Source organism: Buceros rhinoceros, unplaced genomic scaffold (genome assembly GCF_000710305.1).
Source record: "Buceros rhinoceros silvestris isolate BGI_N320 unplaced genomic scaffold, ASM71030v1 scaffold3895, whole genome shotgun sequence".
NCBI classification, from domain to species: Eukaryota; Metazoa; Chordata; class Aves; order Bucerotiformes; family Bucerotidae; genus Buceros; species Buceros rhinoceros.
The window spans coordinates 52,189-69,042 of NW_010414539.1; the positions used below are offsets into that span (position 1 = coordinate 52,189).

A 16,854-nucleotide genomic window follows, 5' to 3' on the forward strand; every position below is an offset into this window, starting at 1 on the left:
AATCGGGAGGTAAACATCGTGCTCTAGCAACTGGGATGTCCAGTGCTGACGGCAGCATGGCTCTGACCTCTGCCACAAATAGTGTCCAGTGAAAAGGCAAATCCCTTCCCTCCACATTCCCTCAGCGCAGGTTTGCTCATAGTCCATGAAGAGTGATTAACAGGTAAGTCATTCTGGAGTCGTCAATACCCCAGACAGGACATCAGCCAGCTCTTGCCTAAGTTTTTTCTGTAAGTGGTTCTGTGACAGATCTTACCAACAGAGGCATCTATATCTATGGGAGAAGAGCTGGGAATGTCCTCGAAGAACAAAGCTTTTGTGATTTTTTTTTTTTTTTTAAGAGAGTATCATGCAAATAGAGGAGTAAAAAAAAAAAAGACATTTGGGCCAATAAAGTTTTCTTTTTTTTCTTAGAATCACAGAATATTTGTACAGTTTTTACACCGGACTCAGTGAATAACAGAATAGATGGACTTTGTTCACCGGAGAGGTCCTTCGTGTTGCTCAGTCTGCTCCCTTTTGCCACTGCTGTTCACTTTTTGAAGGCAAATTTTCAGGAGGTTGTTTTTATACATGCTACTGCTAGGCCAGGAGATAATTTGTGCAGGAATATTTATTCAATTTTCTGTGGAGGTGAGCCGGCTGAAGTGACTGCTGTAGCTATAGGAGAGGCTTCGTTTTTCAGGCTTTTTTCTTTCTGTCTTTTTTTTTTTTATGGGCATAATTTTTTTATGTTAGTTCTCTGGGAACGGTCTCAGAATTATTAGTACCATTGAAAACTGTACATTTTATTTCTCTTAATAACATTTTTTTTATAGAACTCAATAGACAGCAGGCTGTTGGGCTGCCATCGATACCTTAAGATCCTTTTATTGTCTGCTGCTCTCTTCCAGGAGACTCTTGATTTATCTTGCCTGTTTTCGAGATTTATTAGTGCTGGCTATAGTTACTCAAATCTTTTGATTAGCTAGAGACTAAATAAAGCCTATATTATAGGCTTACCTTATTATAACCTATTTTTTATGGATGGCTTCAACTCTAGAAATTGCTTTACTAATTGACTTCAGGATGGATTTGCTTGTGGCTGAGGAATTAATGTTTGCAGTGGCTCTTGCATGACAAATTCTTTCCAATACTCATATTGTGCTTAGACTTCACTCTTATTTTTGAGAAACTGAATAATATGCTTGGCATAAGTAACCACTAACCACTAACCATTGTTGAGGTTTTTCTTCAAAAATATGGTTCTAGCATTATTTTATAGTATTTTTTGTTACTTTGTGTTGCTACTATTCAAATCTTTCTCTAATGTTGGACTGCGTATGAGCTAAATTAAACTGTGCAGGTCGGATGACTCGATAGCAGGAAAAAAATTGTTATAATGAGGGTGGTGAAACACCAGCCCAGGTTCTCCGGAGAGGTGGGAGCAGCCCCATGGCTGGCCCCATGGCAGGTCAGGTTGTCCCTTGGGACTCTGAGCCCCCTGCTCTGGGTGCAGATGTCCCTGCTCCCTGCAGGGGGTTGGACTGGAGGAGCTTGGAAGGTCCCTGCAACCCAAACCGGTCTGTGAATCTATGATTCTATGAATGGGTCCTGCCAGTTTGCCTGTGCTTAGTGTTTCATTGACTGCTATAGAGGGAAGGAGTTCAGACAGCTACGCGTGATTCTGCCTTTCTTTTTTTCTCCACAGCAGTAATGTTGGGATGTCCCTGATCTTTCAGCCTATAGGGAACAATGAGACTGCTTTTTTACTAGCATTGGTTTGCTGGCATCATAGCTCAAAGGGCAGCTTGGCAGCTTGTTCTCCTGCGGCTCTCTGCTTTTTTCCCTGCCTACCGACACCTTTTCTGATGGTCTCTGCTTTTTCTGGGATCACCATGCAGGAATAAGCAGCTGCACATGCACCTACAAATACCCTTTAACACTGTAGACTGTAGACCCTTTTGCGTTGTACAGCACTGTGAGAGCTTAAAGGCTTTGTCCTGTGCCTGGATCCTGGGTTGTTTTCTGCAAACAATCTGTTTCTCCTGAATTAGTTGTTTTCATCCCTTGCTTCTGTGATACAGACAGACACCCGTGCCTCTGAACTCCTGCTGCTTGCCAGAGCTCAGCATCTCTGGGAGGCTGCTGGGATTTGCATGGGAGGTTTTGACCTTTGCTTTTCTGCTTGCTGCAGTTGTACGTCTGTCAGATCTTCCTCCCTCTAAGACACATAGGTTAGTACTGAGCTGTGGTCAGTCCCGTGCCTCCTAGTTTACCCCAGGCCTACAGAGGTCTCACAGCTAACGTGTCAGACAGACTGATGGGAGTCTTGGTCTTCTATTCATCACCAGGAGGTCTTGTGGCATGTGGTAAGGCCAGCTCATTCCCTTGGTGCTTTCCTGGAGGGCATTTGTGAAGTCAGGTTCAGAGTTTAGCCTGAGGTCTAAAATAGGACAGAAGTGTAACACCGGTGCTCAAGTCTGAGGGTGGACGAGATTATAACGGCTACAAAGCTCTCTGGATCCCTAAATTTTCAATGACAACGTTGTCTTGGCTACTGGAATTTGGACTTATCTGCAAGCGCGATGCTGTCCTGCCAGATGGAATCTCTTGTCTCCCAGAGAGGAGAGGAAGTAGGATCTAAATTTTACCTGAGTCCCTGTAATGTCCCAATGTATTTAAAAAGCACCTTATACAGGACCGTATTTTGGTCTCTCAAGCTGAGTTCAATCTTGGATGCTGCTTCTAGGGGACTTTTAGAGATATTGGCAGTTGCTGGTGCTGCTGGTCTTTTGGTTACAAAGGCACAAACAGTAGCATGAGGAGCACCCAGGATTTTCTTTATTTAAAAGGTCCCAAGTGCTGGGCTCCCATCTGCTCAAAGACCTCACAAGAATCTGCAAACCAGCCCTACATGAACAGGCAGAAAGGACAGCCTCTGACCCGCATGTTTGTGGTTGCATAGTCTCTTTGGATTTTGAATCTGCAAGTCCTTTGGATCTGTCGTTAAAAACTAATCATGTGAAACGACTTCAGAATGAGGAAGTCTTTCTCTCAGGCTTGTTTTGCAGAGGTTTTGGAAAAGATTCCCAAGAAAAGTCCTCTTTAGGGCAATTGGTCCTTCCATGTTGTAAGGACTTGAAGGAGGCATAATGTGGTAGTGTCCTCCTCACACCTTGTGCCTGTTGGAAACCAGCCTTGGGGAAAACATTGGCAAGAGGGTCCTTGGCTTCCCATGACTAACTCTGACGATACCTCATGAGGTTTCTCTGGAAAGCCAAGACATTGAAGACCCATGTCAAGATTCCAGTCTGACACCCAACAAACATCAAGGGGAGCCTTTGACTTGTTCAATGCTTGTGCCTTAATGCAAAGCAACTGCTCCTCCAGGAGCACTCCAGTGAAAGAACTGCAGTAACTGCCACCAGCAGTAAATGTTCATCTCATTCTTTACATTAAATTTTCTTATTTCTCACTGGATGCGTGTAGGGATTCAGACCTGCTCTCCTGCATTCAACAGGAGAGAATTCTATTTGTAAGTCAGAAAATCATGAAAGGAAAAAAAATATGTTTGATCAGTGCTATCTAGTCACTTTTCTGGTCTGATTAAAGCACTTAACGAGGAGTCAGGAGATGGCACCAAAGATAGTATGCTCTCTGTAAGATTATTTACCTGTGCATGTTGTGGCTGTTAAGAGGGATTAAGAGGGTTAGACATTGATGGGACACGAGAAAGAAAGAGAACGGTTTGTTTATTCCGCTTTCAAATACAGGTTCTTAATTTGAAGTGCAGCTCCTGATGTAGGTCTTACATTATTTATTATTATTAGATACCAGTACCTTCTCAGCATATTTATTTTGTTAAATTATGTGTCTGAAATTAAATACAGCTTCTTGTCAGCTTTAATGTTCTTCTGCCTATTATAATTATTATTGATAAGAGGTGACTTTCAAGTCAACAGCATGTGGATTGATAAGGCAGCCATGATTACGTTACCTGAGTGCTTTTTGGAAAACTTAGCTCAAGGGCAAATCGTGTTTCCTCTGGAGTGAGACATGTGAAATCTTCAGCCTGCAAGCTGCTGCCGGAGCTGATGTTTGTGGCAGTGGTGTGCTTGGTTAGCATGTGCAAAACCGCCCCAAAATTGTGCACTTGTGGACATTTGAAATCAGGAAGCGTGGCGGGTTTTGGGGGTGCAGAGGGGGGTGCCTCCTGTGTTTATTTTTGAGTTGCTGGAGGGTTTCTGCTCCTTTCGTTTCTGCTCTTGTCTCCTGCTCTCTGATGCTCTCCTCCTCATTCTCAGGTAGTGGATCCGGTTGGCTTCTGGGTAGGTGACTTCAGAGAGGGGGATTTTGTAGATGGCGGGGTTGTCTGAGTTTATGAGCAAAAAGAGAAGTGCGGAGAAGCAAAATGGCCAGGTGCAAAGTGGCAGCCCAAGCTGGAAGGGGGAAAGGACAGACAGACAGACAGATTCCTTTTGATACCTGTTTTTGGCACATCCTCTTTGCTTATTTCTGCCTGTTGCTAAATTCACACATTTAGAAGCTGGGAGAGCCTGTGCTTTCCCTGAGGACAGGGTGACATAGAACATGCCTTCCTCAGTGCCCCCAGACAGGATCCCTCATTTAGATCCAGGGGAGGATGCCCAGGTGCAAGTGGGTGCTACGTGTAAGCCAGGTTCCTGCTGGTCATTTGGAGGTCTGGGAAGCTCCTCTGCCGTCAAACGTTGACTCAGCTGCTCACACAGAGGTATCTAGTTTATATGAAACGTGCGGGGCTACATGAAGCATCCCACAGTGGAGACCTCAGTCCTTTTGGAAATGCAGCTGTTGGTGCTGAGTGGCACTTGGCACAAGTGTTGAAGCAACTGAATCAGGCTCCACATCTCTGCTGACAGTAATGAAAGCCAAGACACCCAGCTCACATGTAGACAGTTAAATTCTCTAATAAATCAGCTGAATCCTTCCCTCATTGTCCTCTAAAATGTCATGAAATGGGAGTACTATTCACCCATGTTCACCGTCCTCCATGCCCATGTGTTACTGGCATTGCAGCCAACCCTTCCCTGTGATCTCACCTCTTGACCTTACTTGGGGTCTGCCGTAAACAAGATCACAAGGAGAAAAATTTAATTTTTTTTCTGATGCATGTCAAAAGCAGGTGTGCTTAAGACAGCAGCCCATCTGCAGGGACCTTCATGGTACTGACTGGATGCCAGATGAATACATTTAATGCACCAAGCTGCTAGTTCTAAATTTTTTTTCCTTTTAAGTTACTAAATCAATTTTATTAAAATTTGGTTTTGCTTTAATCTCTCAGGTCTTAAAGAAGAAACAAAGCTTGGCATTTCTGGGTTCATCTCTTTCTTGGTGTCCAGATATGATGATTTTACATTTAAGAGAACAGTCTCTCCCTCACTTTTTAGTTCTCATATCCAGATCAAACTTAAATAATGCCTGGGGGTAGGGTGGGAGAAACACCTTAGAAGAAGGAAGAAAAAATTTAGACTACTGGGAATTGTTCAAAAATGTGGCCTGCCACTAAGAGTTGCATCTCAAACCATATGGTGTTGCTGGCATTCATATACACATCCACAATCCCACTGTGGATAACATGCTCTGAAAGGTCTTTGAAATCTTATTGTCAGCTTCAGAGTCTGCAAGTGCACGATTCAACTGCCAGGGAATCAGTACGAGCCCTGCCATTGGCTGCAGTGTTCTCTTTTCAATGCTGTCAAAACCGACATGGAGAATTTTGAGGCATTTTCTTTACATTACATCATAGCAAATCAAAACGCGGTTAAAACAAACAAACAAAAAAACCCCTAAATGCCTCCCACCCCTGCAAACTTACCACAGATAGGGCATTAGCAAGACCTGCTCCGGAGTAGGCACAGAATAATGCTGAGGAGAGAAGACCAAAGACAGCTCAAGATGAAGAAAATTTTGTTCCTCTCTTTGAAGAAATTATCAGGAATAGTAATATTGTCCAAATGCTCAATCAAATATCCTCTCAGCTACCTGATGAGAGGATTCATTTTAGAATTCAATTAGTTAAAATGTCCCAGTGGTGCCTCTGGCTGTATCTTGAGTGTGTTCAGAGAAGGGCAACAAGGCAGGTGCAGGGTCTAGAGAACAAATCTAACAAGGAGCAGCTGAGAAACCTGGGATTGTTTAGCCTGGAGAAGAGGAGGCTCAGGAGAGACCTTATCACTCTCTACAACTACCTGACAGGAGGTTGTAGAGAGTGTGGGCTAGTCTCTTCTCCCATGTGACAAGTGACAGGATGAGAGGAAATGGCCTTAAGTTGTGCCAGGGGAGATCTAGGTTAGACATCAGGAAGAACTTCTTTGCAGAGAAGGTCGTGAAGCCTTGGAACAGGCTGCCCAGGGAGGTGGTGGAGTCCCCATTCCTGGAGGTGTTTAAAAGCTGTGTGGAGGTGCTGCGGAGGGACATGGTTCAGGGACCCTGGCAGTGCAGGGGGAACGGCTGGACTCAATAATCCTAAAGGTCTCTTCCAACCAGATCGTTCTGTGATTCTGTGATTACATTTGGTCTTATCTGCTCTGTAGAGATGGAGGGTGAATGAAGACCATGGCTTTGTCAAGAGCAAGGGTTGGTGGTATTTCTTTTAATTTCTTTTTAATTGGCACATCTTGACCTGTATGGAGTAGGGAACTGCAGAATTCTTTATCCTGTGACTTCAAACCACAAGCAGTTAGTAGCGGTCCTCCTTGCCCCAGGATGTCAGAGTTGGCAAAACAAGAGAAAAGGTCAGCTACCCAAGAACGAACTCAAGGAAGCGGAAGCTACTGAGAAACCCAGACACTGAGCTCAGGACAGAAAAGCACTGAAAGGCAAATGGTTGGAGGCTGGGTGAATCTTCACAGGAATTTCTTAAATTTCTTTTCTTGAATTCTGCCCATAATGTCTGGGTTTGGCTGCTGTTGAATGTGGGGTCTTTGGGTAGTCAGATTTTGAACTGACCTTGTGCAACCCCTTCCTTCTTATGACATGCTTCCTCTAAGGATGGATATAGTTACGGAAAGGCTGCTTCTATGAATCCATTGAGTTGCTGATTTGTTATATTTCAGCACAAGACATAGCTTGTGCTCCTTTCAAAAACAGTGCTTCCACCCTTTCTAGATGCTTTGATGTTATCAGGCACTACAGGCCCTTCTCTCTGTACTTGCAGCTTGCACATCCAAGCTCAACTCTGATGCCATCAGAATACAGAAATATCTCTTGCATAGTACCTAGATTTGCAGCAGAGCGGAAGCTGACTCTAAACCTGTCCTGCTCATGGAATTCTTGGCTGCATAAATTTTTATCTTCCCTTTGCATAAAAGATACTTACCACAGGCAAGTGACAGCAAATGAGTCTGCCAGGTCAGGGCGTAGAACATGCCCCCAGTCGCAATGCACGCGAGGGCGCAGTTGTAATTGTGTAAGCCAAGGTAGACGCTGTCAAATGGTGTTGCAATGCTCAGGGCTGCAAGACAAAAGACAAGGCTGTGAAATCAAGTATGAGAGGTATCTGCAGGAGGACCCATCGCTTGCTGGGAATCCATCGTCTCTTCATGAAATCTAGACAAATTTAACTGTGCTCCTAATTGCACAGGCAGAAGGAGAATGGATTACAGTGAAGCTCATTGTTTTGGAGCTCTGATTGTGTGCTTAGGGTTGGAATTTGGCCCACTCTTGAAGGTTTCTTTCAGGCAAACTTTCTGTGTGTGCCCTAAGTGTGGTCGTGTTAACCCCCAAGATGGTCAGATGGAGGGTTCAGCCGGGGTGTAGGAGGATCCTCTCACCTGGCTGCCCTTCTTGCAGAAAGCTGTGCTCACATGTACTCTTTAAACCTCATAAGCACTCTGATTTTAAATATCAGAGGCACACCTGAGTGTCTTTTGTGGGAGTACGCAGAGTCTTGCATCTCTTCTAGTGACTTTTGCTAGGTGTGATCTAGATGCCAGATGCACTTACTCCATCATTGCTGTGGAATTTCTCCACTGGGTTGGGAGCTGAGAGTCTGCTCCAAACCTGACCTCAAAGGTACTTCTGCGTGATTTCTGATAGGCTTCAGAAGTACCAGTAAAAAGAAGAGAATAATATGTGATGCACAAACCACCTTCTTGTCTCTCTGAAGATTAATAGATTTCCTGCTATAATGTCCTCATTCGTCTTCTGTTTCATCTCCATGCTCTCCCCATGACCTTTGTCTTCTAGATTAAATGTCAGACCTGTACAAAACTTGCCAGATGCTCTTAACCACACAAATTGTGAGAGTTTTGTTTAGAAACGCAAATATAAGACAGTTCACATCTTGTACAAAGTGCTTGAGAGTACAGAGAACCTACTGCTGGATGACTGTGCCTTTTCCAAGGTTGTTGTCTCAGACTACACTTTCTCCATCATAGTTTTTATTACAATCCGTCACACAAGTGGTATGAATCTTGTCTCAATTCAAGGATCAAATTCATCTCTCTTAAGATTTTTTCTCTGCTTAGTGGAGAGACAGGCCGTTTTGAGTGGCATTCATGTACTATTTCCACAAACCTGCAGGTGGATAGAATGAGCTGCATCCTAGAAAAGTCTGCTTCTTTTCATTGACTGCTCAGCCTTCAGGCAGACACCTGCCTGGTGGTAATTTAAACACTTTTGGTAGCAAGAAATCAGTTCTGAAACTATTTCTCTAGGTTTCTTTATCATCATCTTCATGGGATTCATTTCATCCAATGGCAGGAGGGTTGAGCAAGCTGGAACAAACCACCTGCTTGAGTTACAAATCTAGTAATAAATTCAAAGGTTAAAGAGAATCTCCTGCTGTTCTTGCCTTCACCATGTTTCGTGACCTTCAGTAAGACCTTCTACATTCAGAGACAGTTTCAAAGATGAGAGTGTTGTGCCAAGTATGCCCAAGTCCATGCAAACATAAATTCTGGACAGAGTCACATAATGGCTTGGATCAAGATACCTGAGTTACAAAAATGAATTTGGCAAATATTTCTTACCTGCCAACATCCCCACTGTCGATCCAATCGCAGCATGCAAACAAGTAAGTGGGGAGGAGATAAGTAAAGCAACAAGGATGATGCCTCCAGTCCAGGGATTTTCGCAACCATACACTTGACCGACACCAGCTGGGATGGACTGCAAGAGCTGCAGCAGCCAGCAGAAAAAGTCACGTTATTGTACCTCTGTACTCAGAAGGACACAGCGGTTAAGTTATTTTGTCCAAGCTACTTGTTGAAAAGGAAGTGAAGGAACCCTGTCTCTGAGTGCTACTGCTGGATGAATGTGGGTGCTCATGTTCTTCAAACCAGAGATAGTTATGAAGTTCATCACTCCAAGATGGACTTTTACTTCTTTTGTGATGGTAATATGATGAGATGGGAGGGGTAGAGGTAGGGGATTTTAGGGTTTTTTTGGTGACTTTAGTGAAGGAGGAAAATCTGTAACCTTTCCAGGCAGTGATGCTACACTGGGGCTGGCCGATTTGAGTTTATTATACACTATATGAAACATAGCAGTTACTCTAATGTTGCTTTGGATGGTGTCCCTCCAGCGCTAGAGCTGAACTGAGGGAACTGGATATAAATGAGCTACTGTCCCTTCAGGATAATGGTATTTCTTCTGTCCTTTCATACTGTCACAGGCTGTTTCCCTGATGTCCTTTTAACCACATCTGGACACTGAGAATACATATCCAGACGTGCTCCTTTATTGGTAGCACTCAAGACTTGATTTGGGACAGTCCACCTTTAGGTGGAGTGAGAGGTTCAGCATCTCTGTTCCATCAGGGTCTATCAGCCTTTCTGCTAGATCATCCAGGACTGTCCATGGGGCTTTCATGGCACCATCCTCCGTGGTTTGAACCGAGTCATGTATTTCTGTGAATTGCTACTGGCTGTACATATCATACAGCTCTTCTGACACATATGGAATTGTTATCTCAACCTGAAAGCCTTCATGCTCATCATTTTGAGGAAATACCACAAACCTGTTGGAGTGAAGCTTACCAGTGGCACGTTGAGTGCAGACCAGGTGATATTGGGCACTGACGCTACAGGCTTGATGAGGGTTGTAGTGAAAAAGGGATTGTAGTGTCCTGTAGCTGCCAAGTACAAAGTCAGGGCAATATTGAAGGGCAGAGTGAGAACAGGAATGTCCCATTTACTGAAGATGGATCCCAAAGCACTGGACAGGATTGGACTGAGAAGAGAAGAGAAACAAGTGTAGGTTGTTCATAACAATTATAGTGGTGAAACAGCCTATCGCTTTGGTCATTCCTTTCAGAAACACCAGGTAGTGAATACCTTAAATATTAGTCTGTGTCAGATAAATAGTTGTAGAATGCTGTTCATCTTTTTGCAACACCTATCATGTCTGTTCATGGATGGTGTAAACTCCACAACCTTCTCTCAGGACAGGTGGCTAGTGTGCAAGCCCTCTGTTACCAATGCTGAGCTCAGGGAGTCAAGGAAGCATTTAGGCATGGATGGAGGATTGTGAGCTGTCTTCTTATTCTGTGCAAAAATCTAGTAAGAAACAGAATTTTTGGAATGCAGCATGAAGAACTTTGGAGAACACTAGATCGTATAAAAAGCTTCTGACTCGACGAGGCAAGAGGGTGTTGGAAATTATGTAATTTGCTTTTTGTGTATCAAATAGCTTGAAGGGTACCAGAAGTTGTTTGTAGATGAGAAATAAAACAGAAGAGGTGACCAATGAGGATAGAAAATCTTCCATTAAGAAAGATATAAAATATTTACTACATTGGACACCATTTTGGGTGATTGAGGAGTGCTTAGGACATGTAGAGCATGCCAGAGCGTAAGATGAAGTCCCCGCTCTGACAGAGATGTGAAAGTTGTTGTGCCAGGCATGACCCAGACCTTGACTGATATTCCTGCTTATGTCAGCAAGACTGACGTTACTCTATGCTGCCCAGGTCCCAAACAAAATCGTACAGCGTTTTCTGAAAACTGAGTTTAGTTCTTAAGCCACTCAATTGCGTATATTTAGCATGTAAAGTATTTGAGGTGACCCTCAAAATATTTAGGAACCGAACACTAAGAAGCAAGAGAACCTTGAGATTCATGACTTCACCCAGTGACGGCTGTAGATCCCGGGGTATAATTGTCACCAGGTCTGCTTTCCTCAGGACTTTTCCAAGCTGCCTTATTTCCACTTGAAGTGGGTGTCCTGCATGAATGACTTCGTGGGAGTGCATTGGCAAGGTAAAATCTATTTCTTATGGGGCTCAGAAAGCTTGTGGAAGAGAGTGAATGGCCAGGTCCTGTCCTCAATGGAAATGGCTTGAATGCTGCTGCTTCCAGCTGAGCTGTTCTGATCTAAGTGAGCTGAATATGGTCAAGCTCCAAGTAACAGTGGGCATTGCACAGTTTGCAAAAATTCAATTTAAAGACTTGAATTTGTCAAGAAGATTCATCCGAGTACTAGAAAGTTATTAAACCGGTTCTGATTAAAAAAACTCCAACTTAAACTATCTGGCATTTCAAAAGCAACATATTGTGTCCTGTTGTGTAGATATTATCAGTGGAAAAAAATGCTTTGTTCTCCCTGTATAATATCAGATGAAGCCTTTTCTTTAATGACAAATTTGGTTCCCAGAGCAGTTTACAGATTTCCTTGCTTGTAGCTGTAGGAAAATAAAAAAAAATCAGTACTCCAGTGAAAATGATGTCCTAATTTCTGTGCTGAAGTACAAAGCTTCTGCCAGTTATACATCTTGTCAGAAAAAAAGAGAAACAATTAAAGAAATACTGACTTCTAAAGCTGAAATTCAAAGTATCAGTTGAAAATATCACTGAGATGTCTAATTTAAAATCCTTTTGGCTCTATGCTCGAGTTTTGTGAACTAAAAGAATAAAGAAGAGTTTGAACAACAGGCCTCAGGGAATTCTGGCAGGCAAGACAAACTAAACGTTCTTGCAATACGTACTGGGTTTTGAGAGGTTGCTGCAAAATGACCTTTGCTGAGAGGGACTGAAGAAATAAAATATTTAGAAAAATCTGATTTTAAAAGCAGTGAAATCCAATGACTTTCATTGTATCACTAACAGTGATTAAAATATGACTGTTAAATAAATTTTGGTTGAGGCTGTTAAATAGATCCTGCAGTGCTGTTAGGGTCCGTATTTAGAAACGGTAAATTTAATCCCGAAAGGACATTGTCTGGCATTTGGAGTCACTTGGAGGAATTAATTTTGCTCATGTCTGGTTACATATATGGGAGAGAGAACATTGAAATCAGCCCAAGGGAGAGCACCGGGTGGGTGCAGTGCCTGGATGAAGAACCATCCTGGTGCAGGGCACGATAAGATCCACCCTGAAGGTGTCCTGCTGATGAGAGCCATTTGCAAAGCACTGAAGTGGGGCTGCTTTGACTGTGTGCTCTAATCAGCATTTTCTGTGCACTCAACCACCTACCAACGTGCCTCGAATGTTCTCTACATCAGTGAATGCTGCTTTCCTGTGCCACCATGGCTGGAGCTGCTGGTGTACGGGACTGGGCTGAGAAGGATTTCCCATGTGTTTAATCTGTATATAGCAAGACTTACTGTCTGAGAACTGTCCCTAGGAGAAAAAGTGGCACTTACCAGGCCATTGATATAACTGCTACAGGAGGAAGAAGCCACCAGTAGTAATCGCCTTTGTCAGAGAAGATGGCCATGAGCAGTCCCACCAAGATCCCGTTATAGCCGTGCAGCCCAGCTGCAATGGCTGATCTGTGACAGAAAGAAATGTTTGCAAGGTAGCAAGCTGTGTTGAAGGTGGCATGTCACAGGGACTCACTGAAATGCAATTTCTAAGCGTCCTGCTCCTGGTGAAGTGAGTGTAGGGGAGCAGTGAAAAAGCAGTGAGGTTGCTGCCATGTTGGATTTCACTGCTGCGTGGAGGGAGAGAGTTTGGTGACTGATGTCTATCTAGGGGGTTTCTTGTGACCCAAAGGACCTACATGGTTGTGACAACGGCTATCAGGGAGACATAACGGTCTGCTCTCGCAAAGACAGCCAGCTATGGGGACAGGTCAACTACTCCTGGACCACAGCTCTGTCCTCACCTAACTTCTTCAAAACCACCTATAAGAAAATCCAGACTACTGGCTCTAATATTCTTGAGTGTGGAGCTATGACCCATCAGCAGGTTCCTGATATAATAATGACCAATTTTTATTAAGTGCCAGGACACAAGGTACCACCTACCTGTCCTGACTGAGGGCCAACGCAGTTAATGTTGACACGGTTGTTCCAGTACAGCCAGTGAGCATCCACCATGGGCTCTGAACGAAAAGGCCCACTAAAATGATCAGCCCACTGAAAGGGTTGTTGACAAACATCACTTGAGAGGTCCCTCGCAAGATCCAGTCCACCAGCTGAACCATCAGGGGCTTATCTGGAGGAGATCAGATAAAAGCGTTAGCGATAAGGCATTGTTTTCAGCAAAGTACGCTCATATACACAAGTTGCTTTCCGGCCACAGAACAGAGGTGATGTATCAACAGGACTGTAAAACTGGTCTCTGATTTATTGCTGGTTGAGCATATTTTGCATCTGGCACTTGAAAAACTAATAGGGATGGACTGGGCACTGCTATAAAGTTCACGGAGGCATTAATAAAAAAGTGGTTTTCTTACGGTTGTCAGAGAATAGTCTTTCTTGCATTGTAGATTGCTTAAGATTCTGCTATAAATTTAATCCCTTCTGAGTGTATAATTCAGAAGCAGAAGGGCTTAGGCAAAGACCAGCAGTAGTTCGTATGTGGATAGGAAAGTATGAAAAGGAAACACTTCTTTGCTGTTCTAGAGACCCAAAACATGGACATACACTGTACCTAGGACATGGGGTCAAACTGTCAAATATTTTGGGAACCCAAAGAAGTATTTTGGTAACTAAACAACCTAAATTAAGAGGGTAGTTGTTATAGTTTGGTCCATACTCATGAAAGTAGTCATGAAAGCAGCACATCCAAAGGACGAAGAGCCATTGCTTTTTAGAGAAGACTACCTAACCCATTCAGAGCAAATGGGCACCAAGCTCAGGTACCTCAGCTCAGGTGAGTGCTGGGGGGAGGTGGGATGTGTGTGGGACTGAGGGCAGCCTGTCTGAAGTCACCTATGCACAGCGTTCCTAATGATCTCCATGGGTAGAGGTGGGTCTTGTAGCACTGCAGTAACTTTTGCCACTGTCTCTTCTACTGTAAATTGACCTAAGGTCTTTTTCTGCCATGCTTCTGGGAAAGCTATAACCATTTCTGTACTGCTGTGCATTATTAAACATGAGGCAAGGAGAATAAATGAGAAGGAGGGGCTTCTTACATGTACAATATGTTCATGCAATATGTATAGGCAGCTTTCATCTTCTTAAGTATTTTAAATTAATTCAATTAGTTTAGATGATTGTTAATTAGACACAGCATAAAGTGCCAGGCTACTTTTTGGAGCTGGGCAATGACTTATTCCTAAAAAACCCCCCTCTCCCCTACTCCTTCCCTGTGTTGTATTTACAGACAAGAGTCCAGTTTGCTTCTGACAAGAGTAGCTTAAACAGAGGATCTCTGAAGGGCTGGGCACCACTCTGCATCTCTCCAGCGTCCCTGGGAGAGCCCTCCCAAGAGGCTGGAGCACAAACTGAAGGGTGGCTTCATAAGCATCCCCTCAGGCTGTGCATTGTGGGAGAGCCAGGCAGTTACAACCATTACTGCTAATACTTGGTGTTGAGCTGTGAAATATATCAGCAATGCTCTTGGTTTTAGACACAAGTATTAGCTATAAGTATTCAAATAGAGCCAGTGGGCAGTGGCCAGAGCTTTTCAGGACATTGGGTGGGATGTGACAGTAAGAAAAGCTGTCTGTCAAGCATGGACCACTAGATTAAAAAGAAAGCAGGGGGAGACGATCCCCTGCAGCTGGGGACCACACTGCCAGCCTGCTGAGCTCCCTGCCTGGAGGCGCCTCAGCCCTTGTCCTCCACCAACGACAGCCGTGGAACAGCCTGGCTCTACACCGCTGTCTCTTATTTCTCTTCTGTTGCTGAAGTTCTGCTGCTAACAAACCCAGCCTTGACAGAGGACCCACAGCCTTACGTATCCTTTCAAAGCCCCAAATCTTTAATAATTCTGGATAACACAGACCATCTGCTCATGTATTCTCCCTGTCTGGATAGTAAACCTTTGAGATCAGTGCTTGCTTTGTATTTTATAGCAACATAACAGCCACAGTGCCTTTTGCTCCCCCAAGGCTGGTAATTGAAGAGCCTTCGCCCATACAATCAAGAGTTAAGTCCCCTTCACCAGCCCGCACACAGATGATGTTGCTGATCCAAAACACTTAACCGACACTAAATCCCCAGCCCTGATGTGTGATTCTGGGCACTGCTATAAGGAACGTGATGCTAATGACACGTAACTGATTAAGTGTAAAAGATGCCTTTTGCCTGTGCTGAATTACGCCTGCAGCCATGGTAATGGCAAGGGGACACAGTGAGATCCCCTCCCTGAGAATAAAAGGAATTGGGTTAAAAGGCCAGAAGTTCACAGTGAGCTTGGACCATGCTGCCTCAGGGGGTGAAATGTCACCTCATCTTGTGCCCCAGCACTGAGAGTACTCTTGGCAATATAGATGTTCCCAGCTAGTGACCCCCAAACCTATTTCTCTGCTTACTTTTCATCCACTCTCCATATTCTTTCATATCTCCTGTGAGATACCCGAATACTCGGTGTATCCAACTTCTGGTTCTCCCCAGCGGGTCCTGGGCTCTTGACATCTGCTCTGCGTACAACTGCCTCTCACTGGGTTGTTCAGCCACAACGATTTCTCCAAGATCCATCTCTTTTGGGTGGTGAGAAGAGGCAACTGTAAATCACAAAACCCATGTGTTAGAAGACCTTTTGGGTTGTGCCCTGCCAACTTTCTGCTATACTCTAAAGTCCCATGGTGATATCCTTTTTTCAAAGATGTGATGTTTCATGGAGAAAGGACCTGCCTGAGCCCACTGCTGAGAGTGGTGTGCACTGCTGCCTGGGGCAGTGGTGTCTGCTCTTGGGAATGTGGGCTAGGAAATGAGCCACTACTGTCACGCAGCTGTGGCACAGCACTACAGGGAGAAAGAGGCAAGTGACGAGTTCCCTGCAGCGTCTCATCCTCACTTTAGATCCTGATGCAGTGTGTGACAAGCTGCTGTTTGGGCAGGGGACATAACCTTTGCCAAGTAACTGAGTGGTGCCTGCATGCTGTTGCAGCTACCAAGGAGGGAGCCTGCTGGTGTTTGGCTAGCAGCGAGCTGGAGGGGAGCAATGCAAATTGTCTGTACAACAGCAGACAGCAGGAGGCAAGAAAATACTGGAGGAGAGGCTGAATCCTGAATCCCTTTTGATGTTTTGAGCTGGTGCCTTCATATCTATCTTCTTCAAATCTATGGCCTTTTCATGCTCCTCATTCCACATCTGCCTTTGACAGACCATCAGGCGAAAACTGGGGTAGCATCAAAGTAACGCACAGAAGTCAGCATCCATAGGTGGCTTGAGACAAAGACAAGCCCCTTGGCTCAGGGCTGTGAATCAGTTAGCAGGTGAATATCCAGCAGGACTATGGGTTTATTAACCTCCTAAATACAGTTGCAGGGCTCTTTTCATTAAAAAAGACCATTAAAACATAAACCCTTAGGAGAAAATACCCTGCACCTCACCCTAGCGAGCTGCACTGCAGGTTACCCCTGCAAAAACCTGAAAGCCACCCTGCTTTCTGAGGCAGTCTGTCATCGCCTGGTCTGTGGTGGTTCTGCCCTGCTCGGTTTGGAGCAGTGTGGCTGGGCTGCTAGGTGTTGACCGGAGGTGGACTGTGTTGCTGGG

General features: G+C 44.4%; 1 protein-coding gene across 1 annotated transcript in view; it reads right to left on the minus strand.

The window, feature by feature from the left end:
• SLC14A2 (solute carrier family 14 (urea transporter), member 2) overlaps positions 1-16,467 on the minus strand; it is a 38,613-nt gene extending 22,146 nt beyond the window's left edge. The window contains exons 1-9 of the mRNA XM_010137125.1: positions 16,347-16,467; positions 15,668-15,859; positions 13,212-13,401; positions 12,606-12,734; positions 10,002-10,194; positions 8,994-9,141; positions 7,340-7,474; positions 5,837-5,886; positions 4,161-4,421 (exon numbers count right to left, since the gene is read on the minus strand). Coding sequence (XP_010135427.1) covers positions 4,161-4,421; positions 5,837-5,886; positions 7,340-7,474; positions 8,994-9,141; positions 10,002-10,194; positions 12,606-12,734; positions 13,212-13,401; positions 15,668-15,859; positions 16,347-16,467 — 1,419 coding nt within the window. The remainder of the gene's footprint in view (positions 1-4,160; positions 4,422-5,836; positions 5,887-7,339; positions 7,475-8,993; positions 9,142-10,001; positions 10,195-12,605; positions 12,735-13,211; positions 13,402-15,667; positions 15,860-16,346) is intronic.
• Positions 16,468-16,854: the final 387 nt, after the last annotated feature.